The sequence below is a fragment of the Centropristis striata genome, chromosome 5 (genome assembly GCF_030273125.1).
Source record: "Centropristis striata isolate RG_2023a ecotype Rhode Island chromosome 5, C.striata_1.0, whole genome shotgun sequence".
NCBI lineage: Eukaryota > Metazoa > Chordata > Actinopteri > Perciformes > Serranidae > Centropristis > Centropristis striata.
In genome coordinates, this window is record NC_081521.1 from 24,187,144 (window position 1) to 24,205,515 (window position 18,372).

The following is an 18,372-nucleotide window of genomic DNA, read 5'->3' on the forward strand; positions in this document are numbered from 1 at the left end:
ATATATCTTTTAAATTATAAAAGTCTTAGGCAGGTGTGGGAAAAAAATGCCTAGAAGAATTGATGCTGGTTTGAAGGCAAAGGGTGGTCACACCAAATATTAATTTGATTTAGATTTTTCTTCTGTGCACTCAGTTTGCATTTTGTTGATTGATAAAAAAGAAATTAACATTTATATTTTTGAAAGCATTCTTATGCACAGTACTGTGCTACTTTCACAGTACTAAAATGGGGAATATTGAATAAAAAATGAAGGAAATTAAATGAACAACAAATAAAGCAAAGAAATTGGGGTCAAAATTATGCCTCATTATAATATTTCTAACATACTTTACTTGCAAACTTACAAGTCCTCTTGTGTGCACGGAATTTCTTGCTTTCCCTGGTCCATGCTTCACTTACCTGCTTCTTTGGGTTTTGTTGCCAACAGCTGACCCACCAATTTCTGAACAAAACCGAACCAAATCCGTGACTTTTTTTAAAATAAATAAACTACTCACCGATACGGTGTCAGTTCGTTTTCTGTAGCTGAACAGAAAACCTGGGCCCCATTTTTGTAATTCAATAGGCCTAGCACTCGGCTCAGAGTATCCAGGGCAACACGGCTCGTCCGCTCATACAACAAAACCTGCAGCCAGTTTTTTTTTTTTTTTTTTTTAAGTCTGTTACAGGTTGGAAGACACAGAGATAGAAACACGATAAAACAAAGCCGCAGACATTCGGTTTCACAGCAGTAAAACTCCTCCGGTATCTTCTGTGGTGGGACGGTCCTGCGCGAGCTGTTGTTCTTTTGGCACGAGATCGGTTGCCTATGGAAACCACAAACGCTCGTGTTCAAATGAAGAAGCTGCAGATTTGCAAAGGCCCAAGATTAAATCTTTTCCTTTACGTTAGCTGGGGCAAAAGTAGACGGTTAGTGCTTCTCGGAATGCTGAATGCGAGAAACAGAACTTTGTAAAAAAAGTCAGAGAGGGACGTTTTGAAAACTTCCAGACACGCGCTAATTAATTTCCCCTCAGATATGTCGACAAAAGCAGAACGCCGTTAATTAACTTCCACAAATTGCATGCATGGTGTTATCAACCTTGGTGAGGTTAGTTTGATGTTGGATATTTGACAGATATTCGGATATTCATTTCCTGCTCTGCTTTCACACAGTCTTGGCCCATTTGCCCCTAAATGCTTGGTTTTTACCTAGGGACCGTCAATAAATTATCCTAATCATTTCCTATGGAAAATGTCTTTTTGCTCAATAGCTTCCAAGTTATGGGACCCAGACCAATGTAGACCTGTCCTGCTATGTGGTACTTACAAGACACACCTCTTCAAAATCCATATTTTGCCCCTCCCATTGTATTTGATTTTTTTAAGAATCCCATTCATTTCCTATGGAAAATGGCTTTTTGCTCAATAGCTTCCACGGTGTGGGACCCAGACACCCCAGACCAATGTATACCTGTTCTGCTTCGTAGTACTAATGAAGCACACCTCTTCAAAAATTCATATTTTGCCCTCCTATTTTATTTGAATTTTTTAAGAATCCCATTCATTCATTTCCTATGGAAAATGTCTTTTTGCTCAATAGCTTCCAAGTTATGGGACACAGACACCCGAGGCCAATGCAGACCTGTCCTGCTCTGTGTGTGTTTGTAGTTTATTTTTATACATTTAAAATTAGGGTATTTGGTATTTTATTTGGAAATACATTTCAATGTTTTTGTGCCCATCCCTGAATGTTTCCTATGTGATGTAGAAATAAGTCCTAGCCAGATCTCAACGCCTGGACACATGCTTAAAATTTGGTATCAGTGTTAGTAGGGTCTCAAAATGAAGTGATTCAATGCTTTTTCACAAAATCTCCCCAACATCCAGCCAGCAACGTCCATCCACTTTTGCAATACCCATGCCTTGAATTTCTATTTTTTGTTATGATGTCATCCCTCTGCAGCCCTCCAACCCCCCACTTCCACCCCACCAAGGGACTGTGCAAAATGATGTGCTGCAAAAAAAATGTCTTTCCATTTTGGGCCAGGAGAGGTTGAGTGTTGAGATACTATTTTCACTTTTCTATTCAAATTATATATTTTTTCAGTTGTGGTTGGATGCTACAATTTTGAACATAAAGCCATTTTCAATAGTAAATGAATGGTTTGTCTTTAAAGAGGCACTATGAAAACATCAAAATAAAATAGGAGGTGCAAAACCAGTTGCCTTGCAGTGTCCCAACTCGGGACAGAGGAGAGTTGAGGGGTGTATTAAGTCAATGGTAGACTACATACCTGTAATACCAACATCCCATACACCATTGGAAAGCTATGAGTCTCAGGATTCCAAAGGTACTCAGCATTCCATGTCAAACTGTATGGTGTGAGTTACAATGACTGATTTATGCTGATAAGCTTTCCAAAGAGCCCATGCACTTGATTATGAGTATGTGAGAACAGTGCAATACAATAGAGAAGTCAAGTCAAGTCAGGTTTATTCATATAGAACATTTAACACAATTTTAAATTGACCTAAAGTGAAAACTTGAAAATCCATTCTAAATTTGATAGGTAACCAGTGAAGTTCGTCCAAGACAGGAGTTATGTGCAACTGATGAGGACAGTAGGCGCATTGCATTTTTGGGAAAATGGCCTGCAAGACATATAGTGTAGTGTGATAATTTATTGACGGTCCCTAGGTAAAAACCAAGCATTTAGGGGCAAATGGGTGTCATATTGTTTTTTGCCAAGACTGAGTGAAAGCAGAGCAGGAACTGCTGATGAACCCAAAATGAATATCCGAATATTTGTCGAATATCCAACATCAAACTAACCTCACCAAGGTGTCTTACCTCTGGATTATCATGGCCAATGCTGGAAAGTTGACATTTACTTTCCTCTTGTAGCTTAATGCGGTGGCCCACATTACTAGATTTGACGCCACATATGATCAGAATTCATTTTTGGATTTCCCTATCAAATGTCTGCATGGAAAAGACTTTGAAGTTGTCCACCAAAATGCTGCATTTAAGTACAGTTGTAAAATTACCCCTCACCAGAAGTTATAGCTACATACCAGCATATCAATATGTGTCTGTACTAATACAAATAATTCTGCAGTAAGATTCTGTAGTTGTATGTCTATGAACGATATCCCTTTATGGAATCAATGCTTTTTCTACCCAGTGAATGTGGACAATGTAGGACAGCTGTTCTTTGTGCCGAAGTAGAATTTGCAATTCATGAGATTGGTCTAATCCACCCCAAGAATAAAAGCTCCCCAAGCACCCTGCCTACGTTTTCTTTGTATGGGTCCTGAGCTCCAAACTGCACACCAGCTGCTGCCGTTTACACACTCATCCAATACTCCCACCTTGTGGCCAATAATTTTATTATGGCATACCGAATGATGACACTTTGACTAAGGTTCATACAGTACCATGTTACCACCATACATTTATATCACACAGCTGACTCCAGTGAGGATAAAATTCCTAACCTGACAGGTTCAGCATAGTAAACTCATTGAGCTTTGTATTAAAATATGTAACAAAATGAAAAATAAAAATGAAAAAATACACACACATCTAATGTCACAAACTGCGCACCTAGATTACAATTTCTAAAATCAATAATAAACTCCATTTACTGGAAAGTCCAGGTCCTTTACTGTCAGTCACTGAATTGACACAACAAACTCTCAAAGTGAGAGGCAAACCCCACAACAGGAAACACTCATTTTGGATGGAATAAATGTGGTGAGCAAAAAACCCAGCCTCCTGCAGCTTGACACCATTTTATTTGCAGAAAACTGAATATCTGACGTCCTGTGGGGATTTCACTTTCCTTCCCTTACGACGAGGGAACACAACAAGAGTTGTTACATCAGACTTTCATGCTCAACGGAGATGAAGGAGATACCAGACTTAAACATCATGGATGTTCAATGAAATGTTCACACAGTTAGAACACTCAAACTGAAGAAGAGTATTAATTTTGACTGGTCAAATGCTAAAAATAAGCAGATTTCTCAAGCCATCTTCTTTGGAATTCAAACAGGGACGTCTTTCTTCCTTTTTAGCGTTCCCTGCTTACACATACAATCATAGAGTTACACACATTTACATGTCAGCATTCTGCTGTAAAACCACAGCCCTCAACTGTTGGCCTTGATGAAGTGGCACGCAAGAAGCTTGCGGTTATGTGGTGTGCGCTAAAGGGCATTTTAACAGTATAGCTCATGGAAGGGGGATTTCCCTGAATTTTCTTTTTTACACTACACCCAGATTACAAGACTTCTGCCTGAGTGTCAACGATGTCCTTCTGAGAAATGCTACTGCTGCTGGTGTTGCCACAAAGACTGGAGGAACCCACCAGAACCAGCACTGCAACAAACCCATTATTGTCTATACACACAGTACATTCTGCAAGTCTCAATTTGGAGGTAAAATAAAGGTCAACCCAATAAAGACTCCAGAAATATATACACTTATCTAGAGTGCATTTGATGACATTTAACCATTGAAAGAAGTAGGAAAAGAGGAAACACCCCAACTGTAGTTGGGCCTATCAGGATATCCACAGTGCTCCATTTAACCAGTGCGATTTAACTCCAAGCTAGACTGTAATATGCATCTGCATTACTTAGTTGTAATGTCAGTTGTGATGTTATCACAGTTTTTCTGTGGTTGTACATGTTATGTAGTACAGTCAGTGATTTCCTCTGTTAGAACAGCTTCCACAGTTGAAGCACTTATATGTCTCTCATAAATAGTATGGTACTTGTGTCCACAGGTGCAGCATCAGGTGTCCTGCATGGTTCCATTATATCCATGGTCTGTGATACCGCTGCAGGCTGTAGTACCTTGCGTCAGTTCAGGCCTCCCCTGCAGCCTCTCCAGGCTTTCTTGCAGCAGCTGGGCACAGCCAGATAAATCCATATAGTGCAAGGCCGAGAAGACGTCATCCAGGCTCGCAGTGGAGCGCTGGCTCCACAGCCTCAGCATCTGGTACTGCCTCTCCATGGAGCCCAGACCCAAACCGGCCTCCAGCTCCACTCGTTCCAGCTGCTGATCAGCCACAGAGAGCAGACGCAAGAACTCCTTCCACCTACGCAAGGGCACCTCCTTTATAATCGCGTAGAGGATGATGGCCGGCCAGTGCTCGTCTTGTCTGGAGGCTGGAAGGAAAAAAATCACAGGCTGTGATCAGGATGTGAAAAAAACGAAAAACTCAGATGTGGAAAAAGGTCAGCTGCAAGAGTGTGCTGTCTTTAAAGGTCATTAAGATACAGAAAATGTGCAGAGGCATTTGAACTGACTGTGTCAGGAGATCAGCCCTGCACTGATTACATTCATGATGAAAAGGTGCAGGTGTTCTTAAAAGACAAGCCTGACAATATTGTATTTTTTTTTCCTATTTTCAACAAATCCCATGGAAAAGACAAAACCAACAATGCACTGATTCGAAAAACAACTATTGCCAAAGCTTATTCCTCTGTGTCCTAAAGCTATACTATTGAAAAACACATGAAAGAGCCATTATGGTAAATCGACCTGCACCTATATATAGCTTTTCTAGTCGATTTGTGACCACTTAAAGCGCTTTACACTACAGAGTGCGCTCATTCACCCGTTCACACACACATTCATACTGGTGGCAGAGGCTACCCTAAACGGTCCCACCTGCCACCATTGGGAATTCATTCACACCCGATGAACGCAGCATCGAACCACCAACCCTCCGATCAGTGGGCAACCCACTCTACCAACTGAGCCACAGCCGCCCCTAGTTCCTCACTAGTTAGTAGTAGTTCCTCCTGTTTGAGAAATGTTTGCTTAAAACTACAGTGTGCTGCTATTTTGGAAATTTTTTATCAAGCCTACAGTGTGAACGAAGAACCCAAAAATGGAGTAAATCCTAGATGAACAGCAGCAAAGGTGGCTGCATTTCAAGAATCCAAACCCATATCGAAGCATCTGTGTACAAACTCTTACACAACTATCATTTATCCAGTTGTATGCTCAGTACTTCTCAATCGCAGGCCTTTTCACGATAATCTTACCATTTAAAACAGTTCCATATTAACAGTCTCACACGTCTGAACAAGCTTTGTTTATACTCGCACAAGACACCATGGAAGTGTTTTAAATACTAAGATTTTACTTTTTGTTTTGTTTTGCTGCAAAACACAGCCTCCATTTACTTTGATTCAAATGATTTATTCTGTTTTTTTGATTCTTGGTTATTTTAAGGCTGAAGTATTTCTTTAATAAAGTAAATCAAACTATATTAGTGACCATTTTTTTCAGATTTACTTCTTATAGGAACCAAAGGGCTTGGATCTGAGTGCTAAAGACTGGGTAGGGAATTTAGAAAGTACTGAGAAATGGACAAACAGATAATTTGGTATTGAGGAAATATAGAATGTACACAGCTGGATCCTACAATCGTTTTTGTGAGTATTTTATTTTAAACTGAAAAACAACATGGAAACACATGGGTGGTGGAAAAAACAACCTACTGTAAGACATCAATGGCAGGTCCCTCAGCCCACTGATACAGAACAACACAGTGTGGTCATCAGACCTTAGTATTAGGTAACTTGGTTGCAGGTGTGTGTTATGATGCGTGTATTCATCAAATAAAATTTCCCCCGACTTACAACTAAAGCAAAGCAGATAACCATCATGACCAATTTTTGAAAACGGACAGAGAACACTATTCTCACCACAATGCAGACAGCACTACAAACAAAAGGGGTTTTTCGGCCAAACCACAAATGCCAGACACAACAAGATGACATCATTAATGACAGAACATGCTGTTCTATTTCAGACAATTAGTAAACATTGACTAAAATGGTATTTTTAAGAGTGAAGAATGAATCTATTGGAATTTGATTTAAATAAAGGAAACTAATCAAGTTTATATATTCTGAAAGTGGGCAAATGAAAGGTTAAAACCACAGTGGAAAATCACACCATAGACTCCATATGGGTAAAAGATAACATCTGAACATTTGTGGAAGATGATTTAAAAGGAGTTAAAACATGATAAGGATGCAAATAATGCAGTGAAGTGACATGCACTCACTATCTGATTTGCCATTTCCCCTCACGTTGAACTGCTTACTGACACAGAAAAGTGAGAGCGTCCTGTTTCCCAGTTTCCACCTCCACAATGTACGCCACACGACTGATCAATGATAAAAAGCGTGGGGCGAGCAGAGAGCAGAGATGAAAAGCTGCTGTTCCAAGTGCGAGAACGCTGCAGTTGAACACATCACATCATTAATCACAATCGTCTCCATGACAGTTTTTTATTTGACATCACAACTTGTTTAGCAGGAGTTGCATGATGATTTGTCTTGGTAGCTAAAGTATCAAGCTGAAAAAACCCATTATAAATTCTTTCCTCTCAACTTGGACTTTTTGTATGAGGTTACTCGTGATGTGCAATACCGTAACAAAAAATCTGCACATTGCAAGAGACTTTTTGTGGGGTTGGCAGAGGATTTTAGGGGGAGATAGCAGGTTAACTCTATATGCCTTAGATTTCGTGCAAAATTAAACTTTTTTTGACCACTCTATAATGAATAAAAATGGTCAAAGATTCCTCCAAAATACCACATGAAGACACCAAGACCTTGAGGAACACCACAGAAAAATCATAATTTTCATATTTTGGATATTTTTCAGCAATTGGATGGTGAGCACATCTGTTCTTTAAACTGCTGGGAAATCCCCTTATTGTCAATTTACCTCTAGTTTGTGGTTATAAAGTTTCATGAGGCTGTGTTTATCCTAAAAGGCCAAAACAGGTCATTTCATACAGTGAGGTCAAGTGTCAAAAAATGCATCATCACACATGAACACAATTGAATATGCTCATTGAGTGACTATTTAGGGACCTCAGTATGCAGAAATCTTCAAAAACAATAGGCGAAAATGACACATTTGTATTGCATGAGAAAAAAATGCATGTGATGTATGTCTATGAAGAGGAGACCTATGGGTACACTTAGATTTTATTCAGATATCTTGAGGTGAGAGATCAAATAAAATTTTACTTATAACAATATCCAATAGTTTTTAAAGGGTGCCCAATACACCTTCTTGGAGACAGTCTTCTTTCTGGAATGCATTATTATATGGTAGACTGTAGATGGCAGTATGTTGCGATTGAAAGATTATCTATAATTTAAATATCATCTAATCAACACACGTTGACATTTAGATGACCCTTTATCAATACATTTAATCTTCTGTAAACAGGCTTTTCTGAGATTTTAGATTAAAGTCATCTTTAACTTCCTCCTAAACTCTTTTCAATATGATGTTTCATAAACACCCCAGAAGAACTCTTGACTTGACTCTACGTCTGACAAGTTTCACAATTGTTTCTGTTCAGTTGTGGAGAAAGTAGTTTCTTTGAAGCAAAGTGTGTCTTTGATGATATGAGTCTTCACAGTACTGAAACAGCTCTGTGCAGACAGTGATGATTTTATTACAACTTCATTCAGAACAAGCTGCCGTTAAAACATACTTCTTCTGACTCTATTGAAATTTATTTTGAGTAGCAGTAGCAGCAGTGAATATAAAATAAGATGGTCTCTAATCTTCTATAAGAAAAGGGAAAGGTCAAATAAAATAGTGCACATCCATGCACTGCCACATTGTTACAAGATCAAATTAATTTCGATAGCTATCCAATACATTTTTAGCCCTTAATTTTAACATCCCATATTTCACCTAATTCAAGTTTGTTATATACTACAAGTCAAATCAGGTTGATTTGCATATAACCTTTCAACAACAAGAGAATGGCATGGACATGTTTTTTCTAAACCCTGCACAGATATAAGTGCTTTAACTGTTCTTCTCAAGGTGATATTTGGCTAATTTAGTAACTTTTCTTAAATGGATGTTAAAACCAAGATTTCTAGCATGGTTTGTAGTCTTAAATGTCAGCGACTAAAGCTGAGCACGGATTTGTAACTGCTGTTCTTTGGGACCAAAGCTAATTAATTCAGTTTTATCTTCATTTAACTGGAGGAAATCTTGATGCATACAATCACTGGTGTTTTTGAATGCACTTATTCAGTACTTATATAAAAGCAAAATCACCTGGTGATACTGTTTTATAAATATATGTGTCGTCTGCATGATTATGGTCAGGGGCCCAAGAATGGAGCCTTGGGGAACACTGTGTCAATATTGTATGCTCAGATGTGTAATTACCAATCGGCACAAAGTAGTTCCTGACCATTTTTCAGCTGTCTGTGTTTAGTAATTAAATATCTTAACAAGAGCAGTGTCAGTGTTGTGGTGTGGTCAAAAACCCCATCATTAATTGTTATAATTAAAACAGTAGTTGAGAGCAAAAAGGGGGGGGGGGCTGTTGAAAAAAGACCTGTTTCACTTGCGGAAGATCTGAAAAAAACATTATTTTGCCAGGTACCACATATTGAATATCACCTTTGTGTTCATCGTCTGCAGGGTTGATAGGGGCTGGATGTTCTGGTGTCTGGCTGACAGTCATCATGGGAGATACCTCTGATATGTTAATTGTCTTGGAAAGACAAACAAGAAAGGAGAAAGTACAAATCCTTGTAAGCACCTCACGTACATGTTGTGATGAGTGTACTTTCTTAGCATTTTTAAAACAATAATAATAAATATGTACCTCAGCTGGAGTTTTGACTACAATTGTGTAGTCAAATGTAGAAATGTAGTAAATACATTTCACTTCACTTTCATAAGGACCTCTGACTGTCCACCTACACTACTGTTACAATCTAGACCTCAATCTCAAAAGTACACAAAATGCATGAAGCAGAGCACAAACCTGCGTTTCGGGGCTGCCGCCTTGATGACTGCTTTGTTCTGTTTGGAGGGAAACAGATATTATCAGTAGGCTTCCTGCTTGAATGCAATCAATCGAGAAAGCACATTTACAGGAAAAAAAGAAACTTTTCTGAGAAAAAAATTAACTTTTCTGAGAAAAAGCCACTTTTTGTTTAGTGAAACATATCCATAGCAGTGACTGTCTAACACCAGATTATTGTGATTAAAAACAGCAATTTTAAATTACAGAACACTGGAGTTGCTGGTCTACCGCTGCCTGGATCGATGAGCTTGTTTATGTTATTTGTGTTGATTAAAATACTGAATCACACAATAACGAACTAACCTATCGAGGCAGCAACTCCCGTGTTCTGCAACGTAAAAATATTTATGGTGGCTTTCAGAACGGTAGCAAGGTAAAGTGGGGAAAATATTCTAAAAAATGTATGTATTTGATGTATTATTTCACTGTGTGTGACTCTCTCCAGTTTTAACTACAAACCACCAGAACGTTGCTACTTGTATAACTGTATAAAGTGGTTAAAAAATTCAAAAGTAAAGTAGAAAAAGTAAAAATACCACAATGTAAAGACACTCAACTAAGTAAAAGCCCTACATTCAGAATGATAATCAAAGGACAAGTGTGTAGGATTTATTGGTAAATATGGGATATAATATTCATAATTATGTTTTATTATTACTTATCGTATTCTGTTTAGTGTACTTTATATATGTCCTAAATTCTTAAGTACAGAAGCAGGCCATTAACAGCACAATGTACCTAAAGTATCAAAAGTAAAAGTATGCTTTTATAGTATATTGTTTTATTTAATTTAGACTATTTTATATATTTTTAGGTCATTTATTATATATCACTGCCATCTGTAGAAGCTGCTCATGCTTTTTGTATATTAAATATCAATAAATCATCATAACAGTCTAAAATAAGTTACACTTGTAAAATAAATGCAGCAGAGTAAAAACTGAACAATACACTGCTAATAAAAAGTATTCGCCCCCCATGGATGTTTCACCCTTTTGTTGCTTTGACACATGAAATCATGGTCAATATAATTTGGTTTTTTGAAAATAACTTTCAAAAAAACCCTCTTTAATAACAAAGTGAGTACAGATTTTTACAATATAATGATAATTAATTAAAAATATATAAGGTAAACTAAATGATTGCATAAATATTCACCCCCTTTAAAGTAACTGACCTAATTCAACAAAGTTCCAGCTAGTTGATGCAGCAGTGTCAGTTAGTGAAATGGACATCACCTGAGTGCAGTGATCCAACATCAAAGGGGGGTGAATACTTGTGAATAATGTGTCTCTGGAATATCTTGAAGTGTAGGCAAGAGTTGCATAAAATGAAAGTATTTAAGTATAAAGAGCTGAAAAGTGTTCTTACCATTGAAAATCGTGAGTTCCATAGGCGGCTCCAGATCTTTGTTCTCAGTCCAGCAGGGACAACTGACTGGGTCTCTGAACCAGTTCCTGCTGCAGATCAGCAGTGGCAAAAGGCACACAAATGCCACCAGACACCAAATAAACACCACGAGGAACATCCAGGGAACTGTGTTCCCTGAAGTGGACACAAAGAAACACTGACATCATTACACCGCCTATCAATTCAAACACATAGTAATTCTGTCAGGATAACTTGAGCAAATCATCAATACTGACCAACCATGGTGCATTAAAAGGGAAATCAATGAATAAGTTATTCTGTCATTTCACTTGCTATAGTACAGCACAAATATAGCACTGACATTGAGGTAGAAGCGGAACCACAACAGGATCCGATGTGTTGTTTGAAACAGTGGATTGTGTAGCTGTAGATGGAGATGGAGATGGAGATGTGGTTGCAGCCGTAGGGAGATTTGTTGGATATGTTTTTAAACATTTCTTCTTGCACTTTGGGAATTCCAAACACCTGAAAAAATATAGACAATAGTATATTCTGGCAACACATTCATCCATATATGAAGGATAGTTTTTTCGGTGTTTTATTTTATTATTTATTTATTCTCAATAACATTTTGAGACAAAGGGTTTTTTTTCTCCTGAATTATGGTAGCAGTTTTAAAAACATGGTTAACATGAATTGAAACAAAGCTTCTTGGTTAGGTTTAGGAAAATATCATGTTTTTCTACATTTGTTCCCTAAGTTCAGTTTTTATGCTCCACATATCTGGAACAAACTCCCAGAAAACTCCAGATCTGCTGCAACTCTCAACTCTTTTAAATCAAGACTGAAGACTTTCTGGCTGTGCAAATAAACTTGCCTTGCTTGCCTAAGTTACATTATGCTAAAGTAAGTGAACAATGACTACTGGTTTCATACATGACACAGACAGCAGTCTCCTGGGTGAGACTCCTGTGCAGAGTTTGATTTCTAACATTTGCGATACATCATAAACAAAGGTAATCCAGGAGAAAGTAGGTTTTCCTCAAAGTTTTATTGAACAGAAACTTTTTAGGCTGATGGAGTGAATATCTTCAAAAGTTAGTCAGTTGTAGTCTTTTTAGCATTAAATTTCCTCAACTTTGTTTCTGCTGACCTGTAGTTTTTTAAACAGCAATCTAGCGTGCACGGACACAATCCTTTATTAGTCAGGCTGCCCTAAGAGTCTTAACAAAACCACCTTTATGTTTAGACGTTTTACATCTGCAGCCACATTGTTCAGCACAGGTAGTGCAGGGCCTCAGTAAAACCACAGGAACTGAGTGTTTCAAAGAGATGTAAAAGAAATCGGTATATCTGCAACAGAAGCGCAGAAGTTTTCTCCACTCTGAAGTCGAGCCATGCTTAATTTAACCACGACAAAAATGCAGTTAAAAGATAAAAAGTTTTTGTGTTGTTGTTGTCTTTAAAAATGTCCTCAAATGTCTTATTTTGTCCGATCAACAGTCAAAAACCCAAGTTTAATATTAACATGAAGCAAATTAGAACATTTGAGAAGATGCCATTTTTTGCTTGATTAAACTACTGAAACAACTGATTAACAAAACTGTTTTAGTTTTAACCTCAGAGAAGTTTTTTGTCTGACCAGCTTGGTCACGTAAACATCACAGAGAAGGTGATACACAAACAAACATAATACTCTGATTGCAATTTGCATAATTAAAACCCATCTGCTGCCATACTAAGATAAAAGAAGAGCCTCCTCAACAGAAATGGAATAAAGGTAAAATGAAAAACAGTGAATCTACTATTAAACCTGAGAGTTTACATAGAATACAGAAGTCATAAACTCCTAAAAGGATTTTTCTGAATGTATTACATAGAAAAGCGCTGAATAGAAAAAGATAAAGACGAAGTCAGGATAATATGTGGTAAATGGCAAAGGGTTAAATCTAATCATGTCTGTTTAGACACTTGTCTTGTAAGATCCCCTACCTTTGGCAGGGCTGGCACTTCCTATTGTAGTCGGGATATATATCAAGATCTGGGGGGGAAATGAGATAGTGAGAATTAAAATAATTATACATTTGAGAGTGTTTATAAGTTATTTAATAAACCAGGATATGAGTAAATATGGCTGAAAATGCCAATGTAGGGCTTTAACTCCCTTTGATTTCACTTACCTCCACAACGTTCACAGCTGCACGGCTGGCAATCCAATTGGCCGTCGAAGCTTGAGCTTTTATTGTAGTGATTCATCTTACAGTCACATACCACATTACTATTGAAGGTGCATGGCTTTAGTTCCACCTCATAATCTGAAAACAGATTGAAAAAGTTCAGAAAGTATTCATTTAACAACTGACAACATTTCTTAATCACACATAGGTGCATCTCAATAAATTATAATATCACAGAAAAGTTTATTTATATCAGCAATTCAATTTAAAAAGTGGAAATAACACCTTATATAGATCCATTACACACAGAATGAAACATTTCATGTCTTAATTTATTTGATTTCTTCTAATTATAATGATAATGGCTTACATTTAATGAAGACCTAAAATTCAGTGTCTTCAATTTTTTTTTTAATATTACAAAAGACCAATTTTATGTTTGTATGTTTAATATGGAAATGTCGGCCTCTGAAAAGTATGTCCATCTATGTGCACTCAATGCTTGGTTGGGGCTATTTGACTTGAACTACTGGAAATGGACTTTTCCATGATATTGTAATTCATTGAGATTATATATTGAGTAGTATACAGTTTGGCTTTAGTGCAAATTGTTCCACCAGAACGGCCGCCTTTCACTAATTAGAGCAAATTAAAGCTTGATTCTGCATTTTTAGATCCGCATAAAGCAAAACAGATGTGACTGTTGAGTCATGGTGGAAAACATATTCTATGAGGTCACACTGATCTTGACCTATGACTTCCCTAATCTAATCAATTCATCATTGAGTCATAAAATTCCCTCAAGGCATTCCTGAAATATTATGTTTACGAGAATGAGACAGACAGTACAGGGACATTGACCTTTGACCTATGACTTCCAAAATCCAATCATCAATCCTTACGTCCAGGTCCCTTGAAGGGTTTGAGGAACAGCATTGACTTTTTCTTTGAGCAAATGCTAACTTTAAGAGCTTTCGAGATATCCTACAAGTTGACAGCATATTCCTTATTATATTTGAACAAGATACTTACTACCACACGAGGTACACCTAATACAATCGGTACGAGTGTTTTCTTGAGCTGTGTATGTCGCTTCACCGCATCGTTCACATCTGTGCTTTGCATCTGCACAGTCACCAATCTTCTTTTTATCTATACGATATCCTGGGAAACATTGGAGAAAAGGAGAAAGTAAGTGAGTTAAATGTGATTAATCCACTCTAACTGTACAACACAAGACCCAACACACATCTCTTTGTTAACAACTTACCAGCTGGGCACTTTACATGGCATGATGAGTTACTCTTCTGTTGTGTCACTACAGTGGAAAGGAAGGCAAGTATCAGTGGGAAAACCTGAAATGAAAGGCAAGGTTTGAGCTCTGTGGGGAGAAGAAGATGCTCACAAATCAACACGCAGTTAGACATCACAGCTGCAGTCAAAACATGGTTCAATACAACCAATCGAGTATTGCACTGCCATTTTCTCTTTTTGAATGTTTGTGCACCTTTGATATCAAGCAGGTCTTCAGGTTATCAAACATCAGATACTATAGTATGAAGGAAAAAACAATGGCATTGCTCTGCCCACTAGAAAACTAGAAAACTGCAGGTCTGCTGCAACTTTCTGTAACTTGCTGTAGTGGAGTATATATATATATATATATATATATAAACCCTTGTATTTTATATGCAGGTCTTGCCAATGTACATTAAAAAAAAAGTTTCAACATGCATTTTTTCTAATGAAAAAAGTGAGTTATCCTCATTAAACCATGATCTGTGAGGGGTAAGGAACACCATTGCACTAATTATTGATTGAAATGGTTAGTAGTGGAGTTATTAATGAAATATAAACAATGTTTAGTGGGAATTTTTTGTTTCTGATACTTTTGGATAATTAAACAAGCTCCAGGCTATTGCCCTTCCTGAAAAAACGAACATAACAGGAGGGTTAAATGTTTTATCAGCTCGTTTTCAGTCTTAAAAATGTATATTTGAATTGAATTTTATTTATGTCTCTTTTAATGCTTTTAATGTTTTGTGTAAAGCACTTTGAATTGCCCTGTTGTTGAAAGGTGCTATACAAATAAACTTTCCTTGCCTTGCCTTGCCCTGACTACAAACACTGTGCTCACTCAGCTTGACAGAGGGTAAAGAATGTTCTCTATTAACTACGGTGTGGCATTTAACATGATCATTCCCTAAAAACTTGTCACTAAGTTTGTTGATGTTGGGCTAGAGAGCTCCATCTGCACCTTCAAGCTTTCAAGTTGAGCCTTGAGTGGTTTGCTTTAGCTTTTTCAGTGTAAGATGACATGGTGTTGTAGTGGGCTGTGTTTGAGGATGTTTGACTCTAGCCTGCGTCCGTGTGTGAAATTTGCATGTTCTCCCCGTGTCAGTACCTCCCACAGTCCAAAAACATGCAGCTTAGGTATATTTGGTGAGTCTAAATTTTGTGAATGATCATGCATCACCCTGTGATAGTCTGGCGACTTGTCCAGGGTGTACCCCACCTCTCGCCCAATGTTAGCTAGGATCAGCTCCAGGATAAGCGGTTAAGGATAATGAATGGGGTTGTAGTTTTGTCTACATGAGGAGGGCTAGCAGTATAAGCAGTGTATAAAGGCAGCAATTCTGGCTTGGTTAGTTGGGATTTTAAAGGGACAGTTCACCCCAAACCACATCAGCCCTGGCTCTTGGTTGGAGAAAGATACCTCTTCCCTCTCAGCGAACAAGAAATCTCTGCACAGCTCAAATTGTAAACACTGTACTGCTGTTAAATTGACATTTCCAAATGTTAAAAGGTGTTAAGAGAAACTGGAACTGGTGTGGAAAAGTAACATATCAACTGTGTATTTTTAAATAATTATTTTCTAGACTTTTAGAAATAAGCAACATGGTCTCACAGGAAGCCGTGAAATAGCCACGGATTTGCTTAACTCAAAATCCGTGGAATAGCCACGGAATCACTCAAATTTCCGTGAAACTGACACGGATTTCGCTACAATGCAAGTTAATGACAGTTATATCCCGTGACTATTCCAACATACAAAGTGATTATGTTCATTCACTGAGTGAATATTTAGAAAATAAAACATATATTTCTCGCTAGAAATGTGATCAAAATCAATTTTTATGCAGAAACTAAGTCAAAATATTGAGTTTTTTTCACTAAAAATGAGAGAACTGTCCGCCATGATTTTTGTTCTGACCGCCGGGACCTTGAAAGTCACGTGACTTGGAACAAACCAATAGGAAAAAATATCCATGGAATAGCCACGGGATATGACTGTCATTAACTTTAGCATTGTAGCGAAATATGTGTCAGTTTCACGGAAATTTGAGTGATTCCGTGGCTATTCCACGGATTTTGAGTTAAGCGAATCCGTGGCTATTTCACGGATTCCTGTGAGACCAGGTTCAAATAAGGCTTAGAATTATTACATAATACTTGTCTAGCTTAATCTACATCCAATCTTTGTAAGCATCACTTGCCTTTAGCTTGACGTTAAGGAGATACGTAGATTGTTTTTGCATAAAATAGATACTACACATTTTGCAGTGGGTCAATTTCCAATCATTCTTTGTCTCGATAAATCTATAACCTGTAGGTTTCTGAGGAAAGGGACTGAGAAACTGTCTGCAATTACTACAATTTACTACTTTCCTCTCTTTTCTTGCCCACAGTTGGAATGGAGAGTCAATGAGGGAGGCGGGAAACAGAGAATTACCCAAAATAGGGTCATTGAGGAAGAGCCATTTACAGTGAAAATAAATCCAAAGCTGCACACCCAAAGACATCAGTGTTGTTTATAAAATGTTTTTTGCTCAGTGTAACAAGATAGCAGGATTATTGTTCCATGAACATTATTTTTACAAAGTTACATCTGCCAGCACAAGAAGGGTTTTGCTTCATTTAGGGATATCTTAAAATCATTGTGGAACAAATCCTTCATCATTTTGGTCACCTAAATACAGCATGTAAATCTCAGAGCTGAAACGATCAGTCGAATAAGTGTTCAGTCGACTAAACGATCAGTCGACTAAACGATTAGTCGCCTAAACGATTAGTCGCTTGACAGAAAAACACTAACTAGCAACTATTTTGATGATGGCCAAAATCTGTCAATTGAGTCTCTCAAAGGTGAATATTTTCTGTTTATCTTTCAGCACAGTAAACTGAAAATCTTTAGGAACAGAGAACCCCATTTTAGAGTGACCCAAGATTATAAAAATGACAAATTCTAGAAAGAAAATCAGGATTTATAATAGAAACCTTCCCTTTAAGTGACCTTATCTAGCAAATACCATAAAATCCTGTGCTTGTTTGGTAACTTTCACTAACAGCAACACTGTGACAACAGTGCAGCAATGATTGATGATGATCTAAAATCCACTCATGGCGGCTAAATCAACCCTAAAACAACTGTGAAGACGATCAAAATACAACACGATTTGGATTACTTACCAAAACAAAGTCCATGTTGGTAGAGTTAACCCTGAAGAAGTTAGACAACCATTTGTACAGGAGTGTTAGTTTCACTCATCTGAGAGGCAGATAATAACAAAAGAGTCATCCCCATGGTGAAACGTGGATAAATTCACCAGAAGTATGAGACATCCTGACTCAAACACGTCTGTACATTTCCTCGTAAGTTGAACTAAATAAAGTGGAAGGAAGCCTGTGTGCTTGTGAGTGTGTGTGTGTGTGTGTGAATTTGGGTGCATGTGTGTCAAAGCTGTCCGTTTATTGGAGTCTACAGAGAAGTGGTGAGAGAAACAGGAAGCACAGTGAGATCACGTATCCCCCCCCCCCGCCGCCCCGCACACACACACAATAACGTGACGATTGGTGGCAATGTCAATTGATTGTTTCCTATAATTCCTCTGCACAATTTACATATGAATGTGGAAGAAGTGGTGACGTGCATGACAAAATTCATGAACG

The 18,372-nt window shown here is 37.7% G+C and overlaps 1 protein-coding gene across 1 annotated transcript; it reads right to left on the reverse strand.

Annotated features, from left to right (window-relative positions):
* Positions 1–3,369: 3,369 nt before the first annotated feature.
* On the reverse strand, positions 3,370–18,096 carry si:ch211-112c15.8 (tumor necrosis factor receptor superfamily member 1A). Its single transcript, XM_059333578.1, has 10 exons — positions 17,893–18,096; positions 14,693–14,777; positions 14,455–14,586; positions 13,426–13,560; positions 13,238–13,286; positions 11,607–11,770; positions 11,246–11,419; positions 9,833–9,870; positions 9,463–9,556; positions 3,370–5,162 (listed from the first exon to the last, which is right to left on the reverse strand). Exons 1-10 carry the CDS (start codon positions 17,905–17,907, stop codon positions 4,786–4,788), a joined length of 1,263 nt encoding a protein of 420 aa, XP_059189561.1. The 5' UTR covers positions 17,908–18,096; the 3' UTR covers positions 3,370–4,785.
* Positions 18,097–18,372: the final 276 nt, after the last annotated feature.